This window comes from Coenobita brevimanus, chromosome 96, assembly GCF_032717465.1.
Source record: "Coenobita brevimanus isolate Jiangsu-jjx chromosome 96, ASM3271746v2, whole genome shotgun sequence".
Taxonomy (NCBI): Eukaryota; Metazoa; Arthropoda; class Malacostraca; order Decapoda; family Coenobitidae; genus Coenobita; species Coenobita brevimanus.
In genome coordinates, this window is record NC_137049.1 from 23,334,792 (window position 1) to 23,354,808 (window position 20,017).

At 37.1% G+C, this 20,017-nt stretch overlaps 1 protein-coding gene across 2 annotated transcripts; it reads left to right on the plus strand.

Moving 5' to 3' along the window:
- Positions 1 to 1,896: 1,896 nt before the first annotated feature.
- LOC145413452 (JNK1/MAPK8-associated membrane protein) lies at positions 1,897 to 11,455 on the plus strand. Of its 2 annotated transcripts, XM_080283148.1 has the most exons (6): positions 1,897 to 2,046; positions 5,738 to 5,975; positions 6,295 to 6,507; positions 6,737 to 6,912; positions 7,730 to 7,806; positions 8,544 to 11,455. In XM_080283148.1, the coding sequence occupies exons 1-6, from the start codon at positions 1,950 to 1,952 to the stop codon at positions 8,751 to 8,753; spliced, it is 1,011 nt and encodes a 336-aa protein (XP_080139274.1). In that variant the 5' UTR covers positions 1,897 to 1,949; the 3' UTR covers positions 8,754 to 11,455. The 2 variants fall into 2 exon arrangements, with proteins under 2 accessions (XP_080139274.1, XP_080139275.1); XM_080283149.1 differs by lacking the exon at positions 7,730 to 7,806.
- The last annotated feature ends 8,562 nt before the right edge of the window (positions 11,456 to 20,017 follow it).

The window sequence follows — 20,017 nt, forward strand, 5'->3', positions numbered from 1 at the left end:
TTTATAGTGTTAATATCTGGCTGTGATAATCATATTACAGGTTGTCGGGAAGTGTAAAGTGGAGACTTTGTTACCCAACTTCAGAGGTCTCCACAAGTCCTACGGTAATCGACGAAGGCTCAACAAACATCCCAGGAGAAAGCTGAAGGTATGTGCCATATGCATATGTAATTTTAATATTCTAGGACTAATAACTGATTTTTGGCAAATATTTTTTGAGAGTCTGTCGGAGCCCAAATAACCCCGCGGGACACGCAAAACACTGGGAAACATGCCCGCGGTGTAAGGGTTAATGTCCTACAACGAGCTCTCTTTTTTAACTTGCAGGTGTTCAACCTGGTACTGCCTTCGCTGCATTCAAAGAAAATGCTATAATCAACATTCTCTATCCCTTTCAGGATTTTATAAGTTTCAATTAAATCTCCTCGACGTCTTTTAACAGGTCCAGTCGCTCACATCATTTCTCATAGTTCAAGTCCTTGAGTTCAGGTACAAGCTTGGTCATCCTACGCTGTACTTTCTCTAATTCGATAATGTCCTTTTTATAATACGGTGACCAGCTTTGCACCGCATACTCCAAATGAGGTCGCACTAGGAATGAATACAAAGTTCTACACATGTCCAAGTCCATATGAGAGAAATTCCGTTTGATCAGTCCTACCATCCTGTTGGCTTTGGCTGCTACATTTGTAATATGCTGGGCCAACTTAAGGTCAGATGATATTAACACTCCAAGATCCTTTTCCACTTCAGATGATTTTAATTCAACCCCATTTAATTCATACACGTGCCCAGGATTTCTGTGCCCTATGTGCATGGTCACACACTACTCTTGAACTCAAGCAACCATCTGAAAAATGTAACAGACTATCACGAAGAACTGATGTTGTAAGGTACTTCTACTGCTTCAAACAAAATGTACCTTTACCAATTAACCTAACCTAGCTTCAACTTGGGGATGAATGGGTTCTGAGTCAGAATTGACCTGTTGCCTCATCTTGGACACCAATGCTTGTGTCAAGAAAACTATAACCTTATTACTCATAGTATCATAAATGAATTACCGGTAACAGAATCATGAAACACATTCCATTATTTTTCATCCTTTGCTAATGGGAGCTCCCTTGCACTTTGTCCAAAGAGATATCATTTTTTTTTTTTTTTTTTTTTTTTTTTTTTTACCACTTATTCTCTGACTTCCCACGTTGAAGGCAGACTACTGCTGTTTGGGTATGTGGTCTTTAACTTAATTTCAGTACAAAATGAACGATACCAATCTGATATATATATATATATATATATATATATATATATATATATATATATATATATATACAAAATTAGTGGCAACTAATACTTGGAAAGCTGTCATTAAAATTTTAAAAATAGGTTACAGGACGAATATGCGTAGTTCTTTAAAATTTTTGCCGGTGATATAGATATTAATGAACTTACTGAACTAATCACTAAAGTACTTACACTAGTTTTGAAAGGATGAAGCAATAAAACTCTACTCTACACGACACTAACGCTGACAACTACTTCCACAAGACCGCTGCAAAGCAATAGTCAATCTGTGACAGTGTGTCGTTAAAGATTGTGCTTTATCATTTCAAAGCAATGCTATTAGTACTTAAGTACTAAAAATTAAAGGAATAAGTTAGAGTGTTTGGTACTTAAATAATCTTTAAAGTTATAGACAAGGCAATTAAATTACACTGTACCAGTAATTACAAGTTAAATAATGCTTATAGAGCAAGAAGCTTATCCACATCAACCAGGATAACTAAATTACATTGAAAATTGCATAGTGATAATATCAACTTTATACTCATGAGAAGTAAATAATTACACACCTAACCCCTTTAAAGAATATCCGTGACAGATCGTGCGCAAGCTTGGGTGTATGTATGTGTATTGGCGAATCATGTAGTTAACGTCAAATAGACATGTTTTTGAAGATATTGTTTGTTCACCTCTTAATATATGCTGTATTTGGTAGTGGTTCTGCATTTAAAGAGAGCAAGAGCTTCCATTATGAGAAAGGTGAGTACAAGCAGAGATTTTTAAAAATACTGTACATCTATCTTTCCATTGGCAGACGCCTAAACCTCATAAGGGGTGGCCACAAACAAATCGCATTCATGTCGCCCTGTCCAACGCCATTTCACTGCCCTGCTCCCAGCTCACATCCCCGTCTCTCATTACCTCTCCACCCCATCCCTCCATCTCATCCTCGGCCTCCTCCTCCCTCTTCCCCCCTCAGTTCACTTCAGTTGATATGCAGGAGTATTGCCTTTGCAACGGCACCCACCCAATATGTTCTTATTATTCTTTCCTGCTTTTTCGTGTTTCTGTTTTCTTTCTTTCTATGGTCTTTTTTTTTTTTTTTTTTCTCAGTTGCTGAACCCTTCTTTTCTTTATTTTCCAAAAATTGAATAATGTTCTCTTTGTCTCTTTTATACTCTCATTGTCAAATAAAAATTTTCCTATAATGTGTTCTTCTTTTTCATAAGGTTGTTGAAGTCTTGCACATTTTTGTCTTTCTGTTGCCTAGGCTGGACATCACATGATGATGTGCTTCAGGTCTTCTCTTCTCCACACATATCACAACTTGTCTCTTCATTTTTAACCCTATTCCTATCTGTCAATCTAAGATTGTTTGTCCTACACTTAAACAGTATTACTGAAGCTATTTTATTTTCATACATCCTTTCTTGTCTCCCAATCTCTCTTCTCCATTCTTCATATATTCTCAGACATGTTTTTTCACCCATTTTCTGCTTCCACACTTCTGTGTCCCATCCTCTTATTCTCTTCTTTATTTCTTCACAAGTTGCATTAGTGATACTTCCACTCTCAATTCCTGCCCCTTTCAGATCTTTGATAAGCTCATTCAACCACTTACTCTTCCCATTCTCTCACATGCGTACGGTACACTCTCTTTGTTAGTCTCTCGCTTTCCATCCTCTCCATGTGGCCAGACCACCTCAGTGTATCTCTCCTAATGCTTTCTGTCACATCCACACCACAATGCTCCTTTACTTCCTCATTTGTCAGTCTTGTCTCTCCACATGCTCCTTTCAAATAACTAATTTCCATTGCTCTCACTCTTGACTTGTGTCCTTCCAACAAAGTCCAAGCTTCACTTCCATACGGTACTTTAAGGTTGGTATCACAATACTGTCTTCCAGTGATGTTTTTACATTTATACTCACTTCCCTGTTCCTTATCACTGCATTCAAAGAACCAGCAACCTTTCATCCCTGTTGTACCCATTCAGGCACTTCACCTCTTAACTTCCATCCTTACTCATCACACTGCCCAAGTACTTACATGCACTCACATTTTCCATTTCCTCATCCAGCCTCACTGTACATTCAGTGGCTTCATTTTCTTGAAGACCATAACTTTACTTTTCCTTGCAATCACCTTTAGATTCCATTTCTTGCACACTCTCCCAAACTCATTCACCAATCCTTGCATTTCACCTTCATCTTCACTTAACAATACAGTATCATCTGCAAACAACATTACAGGGAGTTTCCAAACACTGTCCTCTCTCATTAGAGTCACTCCAACATCCACTGCCCTACTTTGTATACCTCTTTTATAACCCCATCCATGTACGGATTAAACAACCTTGGGGACATGACATCCCTGTTTCAGTCCAACAGTCAAATAGAAAAATTCACTTGGTTCACTATCCACACACACTGCAGCCGTAGCCCCCTCATACATACTCTTTACGGCATTCAACAACTTTCCATTTACTCCATGTATTCTTAATAATTTCACATTCCTTGTCTATCTGCCCTGTCATATGCTTTCTCTGAATCGATGAAGGCTGCATACAACTTCTTTCCTTTCTCTAGAAACTTTTCCACTAAAGACCTAAGAATGAATATCTGATCTACACAACCTCTTCCCATCCTAAAACCTCCCTGTTCTTCTCCAACTAGTTCCTCTCCTATTTCCCTAATTGTCAATAAGTATCCTACCATATACTTTTCCTGTTACACCAAGAAGACAAATGCCCCTGTGATTACCACACACTTCTTTTTCCTCATTTTCTTTGTACAGGGGAATAATTATACTTGACTTCCAATCCTCTGGGACTCGACTTTCCTCCCAGGCCAATCTGCAAATCTTCTATATCCATTCTACTGCTGTTTCTACCCCATGCTCCAGCATTTCACCACACATTCCATAAATTCCTGGGACATTCCTCTTTTTGACTTTCTTCATTATTTTCACTATGTCCATCCTACTGATTTCTTCCTCTCTTCTCACCTTCCTCCTTCTCCCAGCCATTCGTCGCATTACATGTACTTTCATTCTCTGTGTTCAGCAATTCCTTAAAATGTTCTTTCCATCTGCACACTTTTTCTCTTTTCTCCACTAACAACCTGCCATTTTTATCTTTCGCATCCTGACTTACCGGTACTTCTTTATCACCCTTTCTAACTCTCTTTACCTCTTACTAGTAAATTTTCTTACAATCACTCGTTTTACACTCAAATTCCTTCCAAATTTCTCATCCACTCTCTTATTACTACCTCTAACTAATCTTTTCACCTCTCTCTTCCTATCTGCATTTAACTCTCTCTTCCGTCTCCCAGCTTCCCCCACACCCGTTTCTCATCCACTCATTATATGTTTTCTTCTTTTGCCCCACCACTTATATCAACTCTTCTTTCCACCATGCTCCTCGTTGCACCCCCTTTTGTCCTCTCTTAATCTCACGCACCACCTCATATGCTGGACAGATTTCCTTTGTGAATATCTTGCACACGCCTTCCACGTCCCCCATCTGCTCCAAATCACATTTACTCAATTGCTCCTCCACTTCTCTCTTATATTCTACCTTTTTTCCATCCTCTTTGCAACCTTTCTACTCTCCTTGTATGGACTGCTTCCTCTTGTCCTTCCCTTGTCCTACTCCTCCATTTCATTTGAACCTTGACTTTCAACACCATCATGTGGTGGTCAGAAAGTCCACTCCCCGAAAGTCTGTATGCTCTTGCATCCTTTACACACCTTTTCATTCTATCATCCACACACATAATCAATCATTGCCTTCCTTTCATCAGTTTACCACCCACCCTTCTCATCACTTGCCATGTATACCTGTGGATCATTTTGTGTGTGATCTTATTAGTCTGTATTTTATCTGGAACTCAGAAAAGCACAAAATAGAAATTTTGATAGTTTTGTATTTTTGTGTACATGTTTTCGGATCTGGATGCCTTTTACCCCATGGGTTGGTTGAAAATAGGCTTGGGATGATGGATGGATGTTGGGATAAGAAACTGGACATGGAGTAAAGGAGAAATGTCAGAGATTCAACATAGACAGAATTTCTTAATTCTCTGGTACTGAAGAAATAATTAAGAATGCATCTGGCTCTTTCAGTTCTAAAAATCCTTCCAAAGTTGAACAAAATAATCTGAAAATACCGGTACACTATCAGGTTAACATAATTGGATTATCGTTGCTGTAGCCCTGGGCTTATCTGAAATGTGAACCCAGTGGATTGCATGCCCAAGCTGCTTCCCTACTGCAGCTCACTGTCCTCCTTTTAGGGGACAGGGAAGTATTTGAGGGATGTTTGTATATCTGGGCAGTTGAGCTGCCTCTTTATATCAGTGCCACCACATGAAGGTGTCCATCTCCAGCATGAATTGAAGGGTTTGAAACAGATGATGCTCTCACTATTTATGTTTTGTTATTGCAGGAGTAGTGTCAGCTGAGTCCCACTGCCCTGGACACTACTGTGGCCGCACAAAATTGGAGAATGGGTCATATTCAGCATGCGGTGCTTGTGAACGGGGACTGCGACGCAACAACCGCAGTACCTGTGAGGAGTGCAATGACCAGCCCGAGTTTTATGATGCCCTCTACTTGGGGTTTATGGGATTATTACCATTGACACTCCACCTGCGCTATATTGATTTAGTAACATATCTCTCCACGTAAGGCATTACAGTTTTAGTACTGTACTGTACTCACCACTGTACCATGTACAGTACTTTATATGGTATATTTTCCTCATTGTATTTTAAAACCATCCTGCAGCATCGTAGCCAGTCTTAAGTTGATATGATCATAGTTCCTTCTACAGGTAGTGAAATCATGTAATTTTCGTGCTGTAATAATAAGGTTGATGTGATTCATAATTTTTGGCTTTTTTAAATTTTTGGCTTCTTTCTCACTCTCTGGAAAGTTTTAGAATCTGTAGAATTGTTCTCATAGGAATAACTAATTGAATGCTTTGTCTTCACTCTCCTTCAGTTTTACAAAGAAAGCGTTGATTCAGTATGCATCAGCCATTCTAGAAGTGACTGTGGCAGCTGTGATAACCTTGCTGGTGACAGAACCTTATGGCTCCTTCAACATACGTTCCTGTCGGGTACGCCGGCTAGCTGACTGGTATCCTCTCTTGTATAACCCCAACCCCAATTATGAGGGTGTCCTCCACTGCACTCAAGAGGCTGTATATCCGCTGTAAGCACACGAGATATACAATTATGAGTACTGTCCTGTACTTGTTCTCACTTAGATGCAGATCACACAGCAGTGTTTGTTATGGCTGCATTTATATTGAAGAGTAAGGATATAAAGCACTGGACGTGTATTCTCATTTTTTTGTTTTTTTTCTGCATTGACTAAGTTGTATGAATTATAGTATCTATTCCTTTATTTCTGACAAGAACTCATTTTCACTGCCCCACAGATACTCCATGGTGTTTGTGTTCTACACCTTGTGTTTGCTTGCAATGGTGGTGATGAGAGCAATTTTACCGTCCATACTACGGGTTGCCCGACCTGAGAATGAAGTTCCTTTCAATGCAGCCCTCTATTTTCTTCCAGCCCTCATTGTCATCCATGCTGTTGGAGCTGGACTGATCTGTATGTTGCCTTTAATTATAGTACTGTACCTGTTATTTTTGTTGTGGCTTCCGGCTTATCTGAATGTGGAACCTGGTGGACAACTGGCAGAAGTTGCCCTTTTCCCACAGTCCACCATCCTTCTTTCAGGAGACGGAAGAATGCAGAGGGGTGTTCGTGCAACTGATAGTGGTGCATCCCTTTTCATAGCTTGGCAGTTGACAGTGGTTGTACATACCCTACAAGTGGTTCAAGACTATCTTAACCAATTCATTACATTCCCCCCCCCCCCCCTAAACTCTTGCTACTTTCTGATGCCTTTCTTTAGCTTAGGAGAGACTGAACTGAGGGTGTTAGATGTAGCCCCCTTCATCCTCCTCAATACAAGAGACTGATTCAGAGTTGAATAAAAATGTAGAGGAATCAGATATAAAACTAAAAATGTTCAAGACATTAATGAAATGAAGCACATTGTGTATATGGCTTTTGACTGGGGGATGGAGGCAAGAATTTCAAGGACTTGAATTATGGATACAGTAACTGAATGTATGGTCCAATTCACTGGGCACTTGGTTGATAGGTATCCTACTTCTGTGTATTCTTTTCCCCATCTGTGGATGAATGTGAGGGGAATTAGAGTTAGAATGATAGTATAGATCCCAGTAAATCAGTTATATGGTAGCTACAGTGTGGATGATGATAATGATAGTGATCCCAGTAACTTAGTCATATGATAACTACTGTTAGGATGTTAATGATGTTTTTTTTTATTCCAGCCACTCAGTCATAGAGCTACACAATACTGTACTGGTATTTATAAGTTTCATTTTTTTTGCAGATTACTCATTTCCATACATGGTGATCATCTTATCGGTTATATCCAGTGCTGCTCATTTTGCTTTCCAGCTTGATCAGGTAATTAGCGTAACGCCAAGTTATTGTGTTGTAATCCATACTGTATTGAGGACTTTGGAATAGCTCCTTCAGTTTGATGACACTTTTTGTTTCACCCTTACATTTTAACCTAGTTTTGTGGAGACCTTTCATAGTGGAGTGTACTGGAGATCACTTCTTATCCTGTCAGATTGAGATTCCACAGTTACACAAAATCTTCTGAAGGTAACATAAATAAATGGCAGCATTGAGTTGAAGTAGTTACTCATTAAGATAATGCTCTGTGATCCATCTTCTAGGCTGCTTAGGAGGCTCTCTAGCATCTCTTCCCCAGTTATCTATCTTGTAATTTAGGCCTTTATATTCTCATATGTACCATAATATATCCCCTTTGTGTTCTAAAAATATTGTAAAAGTAACTTATGAATGAAGATAATGTGTCGTGTTCAGAAATTGTGATTATGAAGAGGTGCTCTGCTCTTTTTAACATAAAGTTGCCATCTATCCATTTTCAGTGCTGAGTTGTAACAAGAGAATAATACTATAATATGTCACTACAGTAGTTGCAGAGTAGTAGTATGAAAGGGATGTAGAGTCATAGTATTGTCTTTTACTGCCACTGAGTTAGGTGAAATAAGCTTCGAAAGGATGAAAGTCTGGAGCAAATTAAGATGAAAGAAATTTAGTAGTAATGTATCTTGAAGTCACTAGAATACATGCCCTCTTTTCCCTAACACTGTTTTATTTCTGTGGCCCAGTCGATGTACCGCCTTCTGGTAGGGTGCGTGAGGGACTTCAGAAATCTGATCATCCTGCTGGGCCACTGGGGCCTCCATGCATACGGCATCATTGCCATAACACAGCTTACTGAAGGAGTGCTTCATGCTTCATATTGTGCCCTTGTCCCACTTCCCGCCCTCTTCTACATTTTAACTTCACGCTTCACTGATCCTGCCAATATCAGCTAGATACTGTGCTGTCTTCCGTACCTCCTGATGTCAACTAAGCACCCATGATCCTCCCAGTAAATGTACTTTTTTGTATGTTGGTTAAATTATTGCCTATCTGTAGCCAGATGCCACAATCCCACAAGGGGTGGCTGTTCATCTTTGAGTTAGTTATTTTATGGGGAGGGGCCAACCCACTTGTTGACATGTAGGGAACATGTATGGGTCTGTTATATGGGTACCACCCAGCATTGTAAAAGGTTTCCTGACTTACAGGAAACCATCTGACTTGTCGCTTAGTGCAAAACCACCTGAAAAGGAAAGAAAGTAGCTAATGAAAAGTGACAGGAAAGATGGGAGACATAGGAAAAAAGGAAGGCAGACAGAAAAAGAATGATAAAGGTGAAGGACGAAGTAGGCAGCATTACAGCAAGTGAGTGGACGATGGTTGCCCCCGCCTACCACCTTAAACTATTGTACCGAAGTAATATGGTATGAGTTTTCAAATTGATTGTAAATGTATATTTTTTTTACCTAAGTAGTTAAGATGTTTCATAGAGAAATAGATAGAGTTATGTAATTCTTTAATCTCAGTTTTATATTGTTAATGACATATTGATGCGGTTGTTGTTGTGTAACCCGGGTGTGTCTAGACAAGCAGACCCATCAAGCAACCGCCCCTGCATAGTTGTCCCCGTTCAGTGAACCAGTGTTCCCTTGTGGCAAACTATGCCTTGCCATAGCAAGGTGTGAGAAAGTGTAATGGTTTGGTTCCTGGTTGAATGTTGCATCTGACAAAATAAGTCAGTATTTTTCAGATTACCCCCCCCCCCCTCCTAGGGTACAGTTTACCAGATTCCTTAATACTGTACTTAAAATCTTACACCAGTTTTAGCTTTATCAGTCATACATATTACATCCTGAGTTTTACATCACCAACATTACATCCCTCCTGCATCCACAAAACCTGGGACAGTCATGTATATACTGTACTATATATGAAATAAAAGTCACCTTTAAAAAACTTAAGTATTTATTTAGTCATAATTATGGCTTGGTAAAATGTCATGACCTTTCAACTGAGGTTTTTCTTCAGTGAACTTCACATATAAATAATCTGCAAGTTGCCTACCAGTTATTATACAATAATGACGACGAGGGCAGGCAATCACTACGCTCTTAATGTAAGTAATGAAAGGGTGGGGGGGAAAATAGAGATTTTGATGAAAATAGTTTAATCTACATGATGCACACATTTCCATAGAAAAACTTGGCCACAAAATCTCAGTTCTTCAATAATCCCTTACTTCAAGGCTTCGGTATTTGTCGACGATTAATGTTACAAGCTCTGAAACCAAAGTTTTCAGAACAACATCTGAGGGAGGTACAGCAGAAGCAGCAGCAGCAACATCATGGAATATGGGGGCACTCCCCTGCCAAAAAGAGGCCAGCTCACCCACATGATCATCCTACTGTACAGCTACCACCCCCTGGCAGTATCAGCAGCACCTCTCACTGCACATGCAACCAATGTTCCAGTTTGGCATTTCTCCATTCCTGATAACCTATAGACTCATTCCTGCGCTGCCATACTCAGCTAGTTTTTGTAGTAAAGCTCGTTAGCAATGTGAGCTACAGTACAGAACTCTGCAATTTTTCACTTACATAACTTTCCATGAAAATTATAATTTCATTATTATTACACTGTTGTGCTCATTTGTTACGCCACAGCTGGTGCTGATCAGTTAAATATATGCAGGGGACATAAAACTAAATTTTCTGCTTAGTTTTGTTGTACTTCATAACTGCTCTTCTAGCCGGCTGCAGTCGTTTGCAAACTGTTCATGGTTCACAGCAGAGACTGGGTAATATGACTATTTGATACATGACCAGGCCTCTCATCACCTGTGATGCAGCTTGGCAGACAAAAGCACCACAGACTGTAAAATACAGTAATTTGGCATGACATCTAAGCATCATAATGCAAATGTCAAGTGAATGACATGAACAAACTGGCAATACCCAGGTAATTACACAAATTGCAAGGCGGTCTCATTGAAGTCTGTCCAGTGTTCAAGATGTAAATATATGAAAATGACTGTCCTAGCAGGTATATTCCTCATACAACTGATGCTTTGGGGTCTTTATGCAGGTCATTTAGGTAACTTAAAAACAATACTAACAACAGTAACAACTATTAAGGGGCAGATAATGCCATGTGTATGAAAAGTAGAAAATAATTTATACAAATTTATATATAAGGAGTTACATAAACAACTGATGCCTAGACATAATGCAGGACACTGTACACCTTTTTACAATAAAAAATAACATGAATACTGTTATTTTTTCTTCTCTTCCTTTTCTTTAAATTCCATTAGCTTAAAATTTACAAGGAGAAAAACACTACATTCTTGGAGCCTCTGCTATATGGAAGGAATGTTATAAAAAGCTTTACTTCAGTGGGTCTGAGACTTTGTGGCTCCACTTTACAATCTTGTTTATTTACATAGCCAAGTGTTGGTGTGAGGTAAGTCAGCTGGGTAGCCATTTTGGATGACCCAGGTTGAGCATGCCTCATTCAGGAGCCTCTAAGACACTTCAGCGCAGCTTAGTCTACATTAATATTGTGACTGTCGGAGGTCACTCTTGATGAATTATTTGCACACTTGCAATGTAAACAAACTGGCCGCTATTTACATGTGTCAAAAAGATGATGCATTCTTTTTGAAAAAATTAAAAAAAAAAAAATGCACTTTTGTGGGAACAACAACGGAAAAGCAGTTTATTATTAAAAAAAAAAAAAAAAAAAAAAAAAAAAAAAAAAAAAAAAAAAATTAAATTATGGCACAGTTTTTTCAATTTACTATAATCTTGATGTATGTTCTGCATTTCTGCAATGCATGGGAGCAAACATGAAGACACATCACAATAGGCCAAAGTGATGAACCTGTGTTCACATGAAAGGGACATGATGTACTCTGGCTATCTGGACTCTCACCTTCACCTCCTCCTACCACCAACTGACCCCCGACTCAAGGCTCTTGCACCCGTCAATTACTAGCCTCAATGATCACATACAATAATGTACATAAAATATAAATAACATGAATTATCTATTTAAAAAAAAAAATGCTAAAGATATCACAAAGTGAAATGTCTCTAATAAGGATATACTGTACAAAATTTACAACCCAGTAAGTACAGTATATGGCTGATGCTTTTTAGAGGTATGGATAACAACTTTGTGCTGTAATGAAGATAGGAATATTTCAACAAGATTTTCTTACTGACGTTTTAGTATACAGTTCTGACACAGTAATACCACAATACCTCATTACTGTACCGTACAACTGGAGATGCCCAAATGCAAAGTCAAAATTTCATGAATATGAGTTATGAGAACACTGGTGATGAAGTTTTGGAACTACATATCATGACTGGTTACACTACATAAAATTTTGTATACTGTGCAAAGAAACTATTGATATAAACTCTGTTTATACTAAACAGTGAGTCAAGTCAACAGAGACAGAAAGGCAGATTGTCAAATATGATGGTATTGCACCTGAATTACTTGCTCACAGAAACTCTGCCCTTCTGCTTCTACGTAATGCACTTCAATCAATTTCATATTTGTAGTTTAGACACGTACAATATAATAAAATTATTCATAGTACTGGTATGGGTATAATGTACTGTAATGGCAAATAACTATATATACTGTAGGGATTTTCTGGAATGATTTTTTTTTTTATTTTTTTATTTTTTTTTTTTTCAAATGAAATCCCTATGATTTTAAACTGCTAATTTAGAGACATTTCACTGATATTCATAATGTGCAGAACTGACAGTCAGCTGCAGTCTATTCCATGACATTTTTAAATTTCATGAATAACAATAATTCAACAGTAAAAGTAATAACAATATAAAATACAATAATTTACAAAATGCAAGCAACCAATTCTATTTCAGAATTCAGTATTGCAGAAGTAAAATAATTTACAATAGAAATAATAATCCAGCACTGCATATCCCCTGTGATGCTTTCTCATGACTACTAATTAGCATAAAGCAGCTGTGGTGTAATGCAACAGTCATGTTGAAGTTGAATTTAGATACCATTGTCAGTCTTGGTTCATTTTCATAATTTCATGCTTGCATTAACAGAAAACAAAATGGGAACTGTAAGAACTAGGTACCATAACATAAAAAAAGGTCACAAACAGTAATGTCACACACAATTATTATGGTTAAAACAAAACATCCAATTTACAAAAATATATGATTTCATACACAGTATAATAAAAAATGATGTATTAACTGCTCTATGAATCATTACATACATACGGTCGAAAATTAAACAACCTATGAAATATCAATGCATGTTACTTAAAATGTCCATCATCAAATTGATATCTTCAATAATATCATTAAGCACAGATGCTTAATCTGTTGTAAAACTTACATGACTATCTTACATCAGACAATGATTGCCTGTTACGGCATTAAATAAATCACAACTATCCCAGTGACAGCTTAAACACCAGGACACTGGGGTGCTGCATAAAAACAATCCAGAATCACCATCTACACTTCAATAACCATGAATATACAGTGTCTAACTTTCAAACTCAAATATAACTTCATTTGTTTTTACAAATGTTCATGTCGCTATAGCACCAGTTTTGTAAGTGCTTTTCTTTGGCCAAGGAAATTACACCATCTACACTGTACTACAATATTAAGAAATTGCACATACTCTAACCAAAATGTTAACATATGACTTTAAATGAAGCTATTGTTACTGAAGTTAAATCTGCTTACTTATAAACCAAATTTTTCAAGACTCACACAAGTAGCTGTGAATGTGATGATATTTACTTCAGTAAATAGACACACATGTGGAGAGTTCTCTCACACAAGTCCACAACACCTGTGTATAACAACAACGGATGCTCAAACAAAAGACTAACTTACATTTCAGTTAACCTCTTCAGCTGTTCATGAGTCATACCCTATCTATCCTTGCACAATTATAACCCCTCTCAGTTTCGCATAACAAGCAGATACTCCAGCCCTGTATGTGAATACCATACTGCTTAAAAAGTTTTACCATCATCCTCTACATCAGGTCCTATATTTTTCTGTCTGTTCAACCCCTATCCCAATACCCCTACCAAACAACACACTAAAGGAACAACAACTATGCTACCTCAAATGAAGAAGAAAAAAAAAAAGAGATTAAAGATCACCAGGAATATTCATCCATTCCATCTGAAACTATGGGTACGGGTAAGCTATACTGTTTCTGTGTTGCCAAGAGTATTTGCAATTACCTACACTTGGCTGAAGTTCACTTCAATGTAAACAAAGATAATGGAAAGGCTTGAGCATAAGAACGTCATATTCATCTTACGTCAATACATTTGCTCTCATAGCTTTCTACTGCCAAAACATACTGTATATGGTAAGCATACAATACATCCAACAGACCTATTTTAAAAATGAATATTTTCAATGCTTGTCTCCAAAAAGCAATTCCAACAAACCTGATTGTACAAATGAACATTCTCATAGTTTGTCAAAAATTCACACAACACGAATGACTATGAATAATATGTCAATAAAGGGGGAAACAAACTGTACTCAACATTTGGAAGACATAAGCAAATAAATGTATAAGAGGGGAAACATACTGTATTCAAATCTGGAAGACATAAGCAAATAAATGTGCTGACACTAGATTAAGGGTAAAAAGAATAATGGAAGATTCAAGGCAATGTGGAGTAAAAAAAGCTTGTGAGAAAATATACTTGAAAGGAAGGAAAGGGTAAGAACAAAATATACTTGGTGGAAGTAACAAAGGAAGATAAGAAGTAGCGATGCAGGCAAAGCAAGAATAACTACAGGGCTATACATAATAAGAACTAGGTAGTTGGAAAGATAGAAAAGACTGTCGGATTACTAGGTTTGTTCTTTAAGTACATGTACATTAAAGATGGCCAATGTCACTTGCCATGGCACTGTATGATACACATAACTTTGAAGTAACTGTATTATCACATGATATACAGTTTAGCAAAAGTATAATATCTATAATTATACAATAATGATAATAAAGGTACCTTACCACTGTACAAGCTTCTTTTCTTAACAAATTCACTAACTCTGATGAGATTCACTGTACACTATTCACAATTATTTAACCAAGTTTGGTCAAGCAAAAAGGCATAGCTTTCCTCAGCCGTCTTGTATATATATATATATATATATATATATATATATATATATATATATATATTCAGTTTTTACATATTTTCAAACTCACCAAAAACAGCTGAATTAAGCTCTCTCTCAATTAACCACCAACCTGTCAGATGTCTTTAATAACGTGTCAAGGATTTACCAGTTTTACAGATAGTAATGGTAAATATGTGAGAAGAAAGTAACTCAACTGAAGTTACCAGCATCTTTTAGGTTGTGATTTACATTACTTGGGCTTAACAATCCACAGTACTGTAATGCATGAATTCTATACTGTACTTAAATCATTGTCAACATCTATGCCTTTTGTACAAAACACACACACACACACACACACACACATAATCAACTGCAACCAAGTGACAAAATAAGATAATAAAATGCATACAGAATGACTGGACATACATACGATACATACATAAGACACTCAATAATAGATACTTGTATACATTCAAGTGAACATAGGTACATACATACACATTCAAGTGCTGACACATTCACGGTCTGACAAGCATTCTGAGCCTCACAACATCTGGTCCCTTTGTGGCCTGTGTTTCTTTAGAGTGGATTGTAAACACTCTTTGCATCACCTTATTATTCACTTTATATTACATAATTTTTAAAACCTCTTTAATCCAATGTCATTTTTTATTTTAGTCTTGCTACCACCACATGAATCCAATCAACTCTGGAGAGATCTGAAGGGATTAATGAATTATCTCTAACTCCTTCAGTACTTATTGAAGGGATTAATGAAAGCTATACCTAACTCCTTCAGATCTCCTAATCTGAATAAAAGTGCATGGAGGTAGCAAGAACAGAATAAAAAGGACATAATGGATTAAAGGGGTTAACCCATTGGCTGCAAATTACCTGCTCTGCATTACATTTTGTGTAGACAGATGTTTTTACTACACTCAATAAAAACCCAAGGCACAAAAATGTTAAAACTATCATGTTTAATGCTCTGGCTGAGAATGAAGAACTTTGTATTTCATTCCAGCTTACAAAGGACAATATTCTAGCACCTTGAAAATCAGCACATAAAAGAACATCGTACTTCATTCCATTTTATGACAGACTCTTTTATTCAGATCTCAGTGTCACTGCAGCCAAAGGATTAACTGACTAAACATTCCACTTACCCAATCAATAAAATCCCAACTCCAATGCACCTCCATTAACACATATCCCACTTATTCCAATCACTGAAAACCTGAATGAAGTGAGCCTGCACAATCTCCTTTCCTCAAATACACATTAAGTTCTTCCCACAGTCCCGATTCTTTTTCTATGCACATCACAGCTTACTGTATCAGCATCAGCCTCATTTCATTTTGGAACAGTAATGACCAAAACCCTGAAGGCAATAATCTAAACCCTTGGGGTTAATTTGCCTCTCCCACCTGCCAACCAACCCTGCCTTGTCCACCCCAAATTGTGTCACCTCGTACTTCAGTGTCACAGAAATATTGCTGTGTCTTGTACTATGGGGTCTGCTAATGGAAAATAAATAAAAACAAAAAAAGGAAAACTGCAAGTACAATGGAAGTGGTGGTTTGCTTTAGCCTCTTCAATACAATATTGTCTTTTTGTAGCTTACTCTTTCTGCAGCCAAACAATTTTATCCAGTCTGGGATTGCCCTCCATCGGGAGTGAATAAAAAGAGGTAATATTTAACCCTTCTAATTTGAGAAGTATACCTTAAGGAGAACAAAATCATTTGATATACCATCATCATCATCTAATCCAGTGTTGCTTCAGGAGGAGCGTAGAAGCCCCGGGCTAGGCAAGCTGGTCCTGACATTTAAAATGAGAGAGATCAGCCACACTCATCCCTGAGTGGCATTACATGAGCAATAAACCTCAACTATCCCTTGGATATAAACCTGCACCAGCTCAATCCGAATGGAGGACCTTTGCCCACTAAACTTGATATAAATAAACATAAATGAATTGAGGATGTTAAGATTATTTTTAAGTTTCAAATACTGTACTATTTTCTGCACCAGTATTGTATTAAGAGTCCACCATAAGGTAGGCTCGATGTAATGCCCATCTTGATCAAACTTTAATGTCAAAATTCCAAAATGTTTAAACCTTTAAATGGCTCCAAACATCGCACCTCATATATTGCTTAACAGCAACAGAGATGTTCAGATCTTACACTAGGTTCAGAATGTAAATACCACTACCCTGTAACACATAACTGCATCATAATACAAACTCCTCTTGGCAGTAAACCTTTTCAGGAAGGGATCAGATCTGCTAATACTCTTCATCCACCCAGCCATCATCCACTCCTACATCGCCCCATGAGGACCTTAGGAGCCCGAGGCTAGGCAGTTGGTCTCAGAATTCAATATTCTATTACCCTGTGCATCACCAACCATTCCTAGTCTAACACCAAACTAGTTTGCAAATAAAGTAGATGAAACTGGGATTCAAAATGAACTGGGCCTTATTTTGAAATGCTTCAACATTAGATGAAACCACTGGATATGAAAAAATGTCATACCAAATAGTCTGCCCATTTCTTCCATACTTTCTTGTATCCTCTAACAGTACCAATTAGTGCACAGGCCACCCCAACATCACAGCCAAAACACAGGAAGAAATGTATATAACTTCTATCATCTGGGATTTTTCACCTCTTGATGTTCTGAGCACATTACAGGAGGTAAAAACTTGTGCATCAAAACATTCTGCAGCATGTCTGATCTGATTTCTGAATATGACAGTATCTTCAACTATACTTTATGTAAAACTTGTGTTGCAGCATAAGTACAGTAACACAAAAATGTTAATGACTGAATGTCATAAATACTAATGCACAGTATGCATCTTTGACAACAGCAGCAAATGTTAACTTTCATGTGCCTAACAGAACTGTCCAACAGTTTTAGGTGAGAGACCAGATAAGAGTGGTGTCTAGGCGAATACATAGTACTAATTTGGTGCAAGCAGACACAAGTTCACACAGCATTATCCACTAGTACAAAAAAAGGAGCTATGTTACAACCACTAACAGGCTTGCTATGAACAGAGGTTCCCTGGCAGGGTGTCATAGCACTGTACACTCAGGCACACAGACATAAACACACACATCAGTTCTTGAGTGCACGTTCTGGAATAAGGCTACTGAGCAGTCTGTCTGGTTATCTTTGTACCAAATGCACTAGAAATATTACCATAATCAACACTGACATTATATATATATATATATATATATATATATATATAGATAGATAGATAGATAGATAGATATAGATATAGATATATATATATATATATATAGATAGATGGATAAATAGATACTTAGATATAGATATATATATATAGATATATATAGATATATATATAGATATAGATATGTATATGTATATATATATATAAATATATATATATATATATATATATATATATATATATATATATATATATATATATATATATATATATATATATATATAGATATATATATATATAGATATATAGATATATATATATATATATATATATATATAGATAGATAGATAGATATATATAGATATAGATATAGGATATAATATTGAAAAATGAACAACAGTTAAGTGGCACTTATCTCCAATATTCAAGCACACTAAAAAATAAAATAAAATAAAATAAAATAAATAAATAAGCAAAAAATTACACCAGTATTGCATTTTACTCTTACCATGATTCAAGTTCTTTGCTGATATAGTCCCACAGCCAGACAAACATTCAGACAGACACTTGAGCAGCAATGTGCAGGCAGTTTCAGTCTAAGATGTGCAGGTGATGTGAGGGAGACTGAAGGCTGCTAAAGACCTACTGTATTATTTACAACTACTGGAGATGGGAAGCAAAATGAATACATCCACTAGTTCCCTTTATATATAAACCTGAAATCATTTCTGAATGTTGGGCCACAAACATGCCATCAATATGCTACTTGGTTCCTGGATGCTTCCATTGCTACTAAAATTTTGAAATGTTACTTCAGCTATCAAAAACATCCTGTTTTATTTACCAAATAATGGAATATATCCATATGTCGTCCAGTGGGATGGAAGAGGGGTTTTGAAGCTGGGTATAACAGCATCTCCATCTTCAAGCTTCCATTTGACATTTGACCTCATTTCAATGGTCAGGAGATGGGAGAATTACAATTAGAATTTACAATGTACTTTGAACTGCAGGAGAGGCCATGACAGTACTTTCACTATTTAAAATGTATGATGAATGGGGGGAGGTGATATTTCTTTTTAAACATTTACAATGCACTTTGAGCTAGGGTAGGAGAGGACATTACTTCTACAATTGTACAATGTACTGTGAACTGGAGAATGGGATATTAATTTATGCATGTCAATTCTTACAATGCACTGTGAAGTGGGGTAGAGGGTATTATTTTTTTAATTTACAATTTACTGTGACCTGGAGGAGGGTGTATTACAATCAGGTGGAGGAGGAGGAATTACCTTCCAAATTTACACTGCACTGTCAGCTGGTGGAGGGCAAATGGAACCATGAAGGAGATGGGAGAGAAGAGCAAGAGGCAGGATTTATGATGTAAATTCTGAGAGGGAAAAGCTACAATGCCAAGGAAGGTTGGATAATGAAATACTGTAAAATTCTGAAGCTAGTTTTAAACCCTTCAATCCAATAATATCTTTCATGCATTACTCTTGCTACTACCAGACAACTCCATTCAACTTACTGAGAAACATTTTGTACTGAGGGGGTTAATGGAGATATATAATCCCTCCAGTTCAGGAAATCTCTCCTATGCTGAAAAATGTTCATCTAGAGGTACCAAGAATAAATTAAAAGATACATAATCACACTGAAGTGGTTAACTGAACATAACTAAGGCAAATCAAGTGTGAGAAGGCAATGAGGGTGAACTGAAAAGTCAGGATGAGAAAAGACAACTGTTGACTCCCAGGATCCTGGTGACATCTTTTTCTGATTTACTTTGTTACCTCCAGATGATTTTATCTACCTTACGAAAG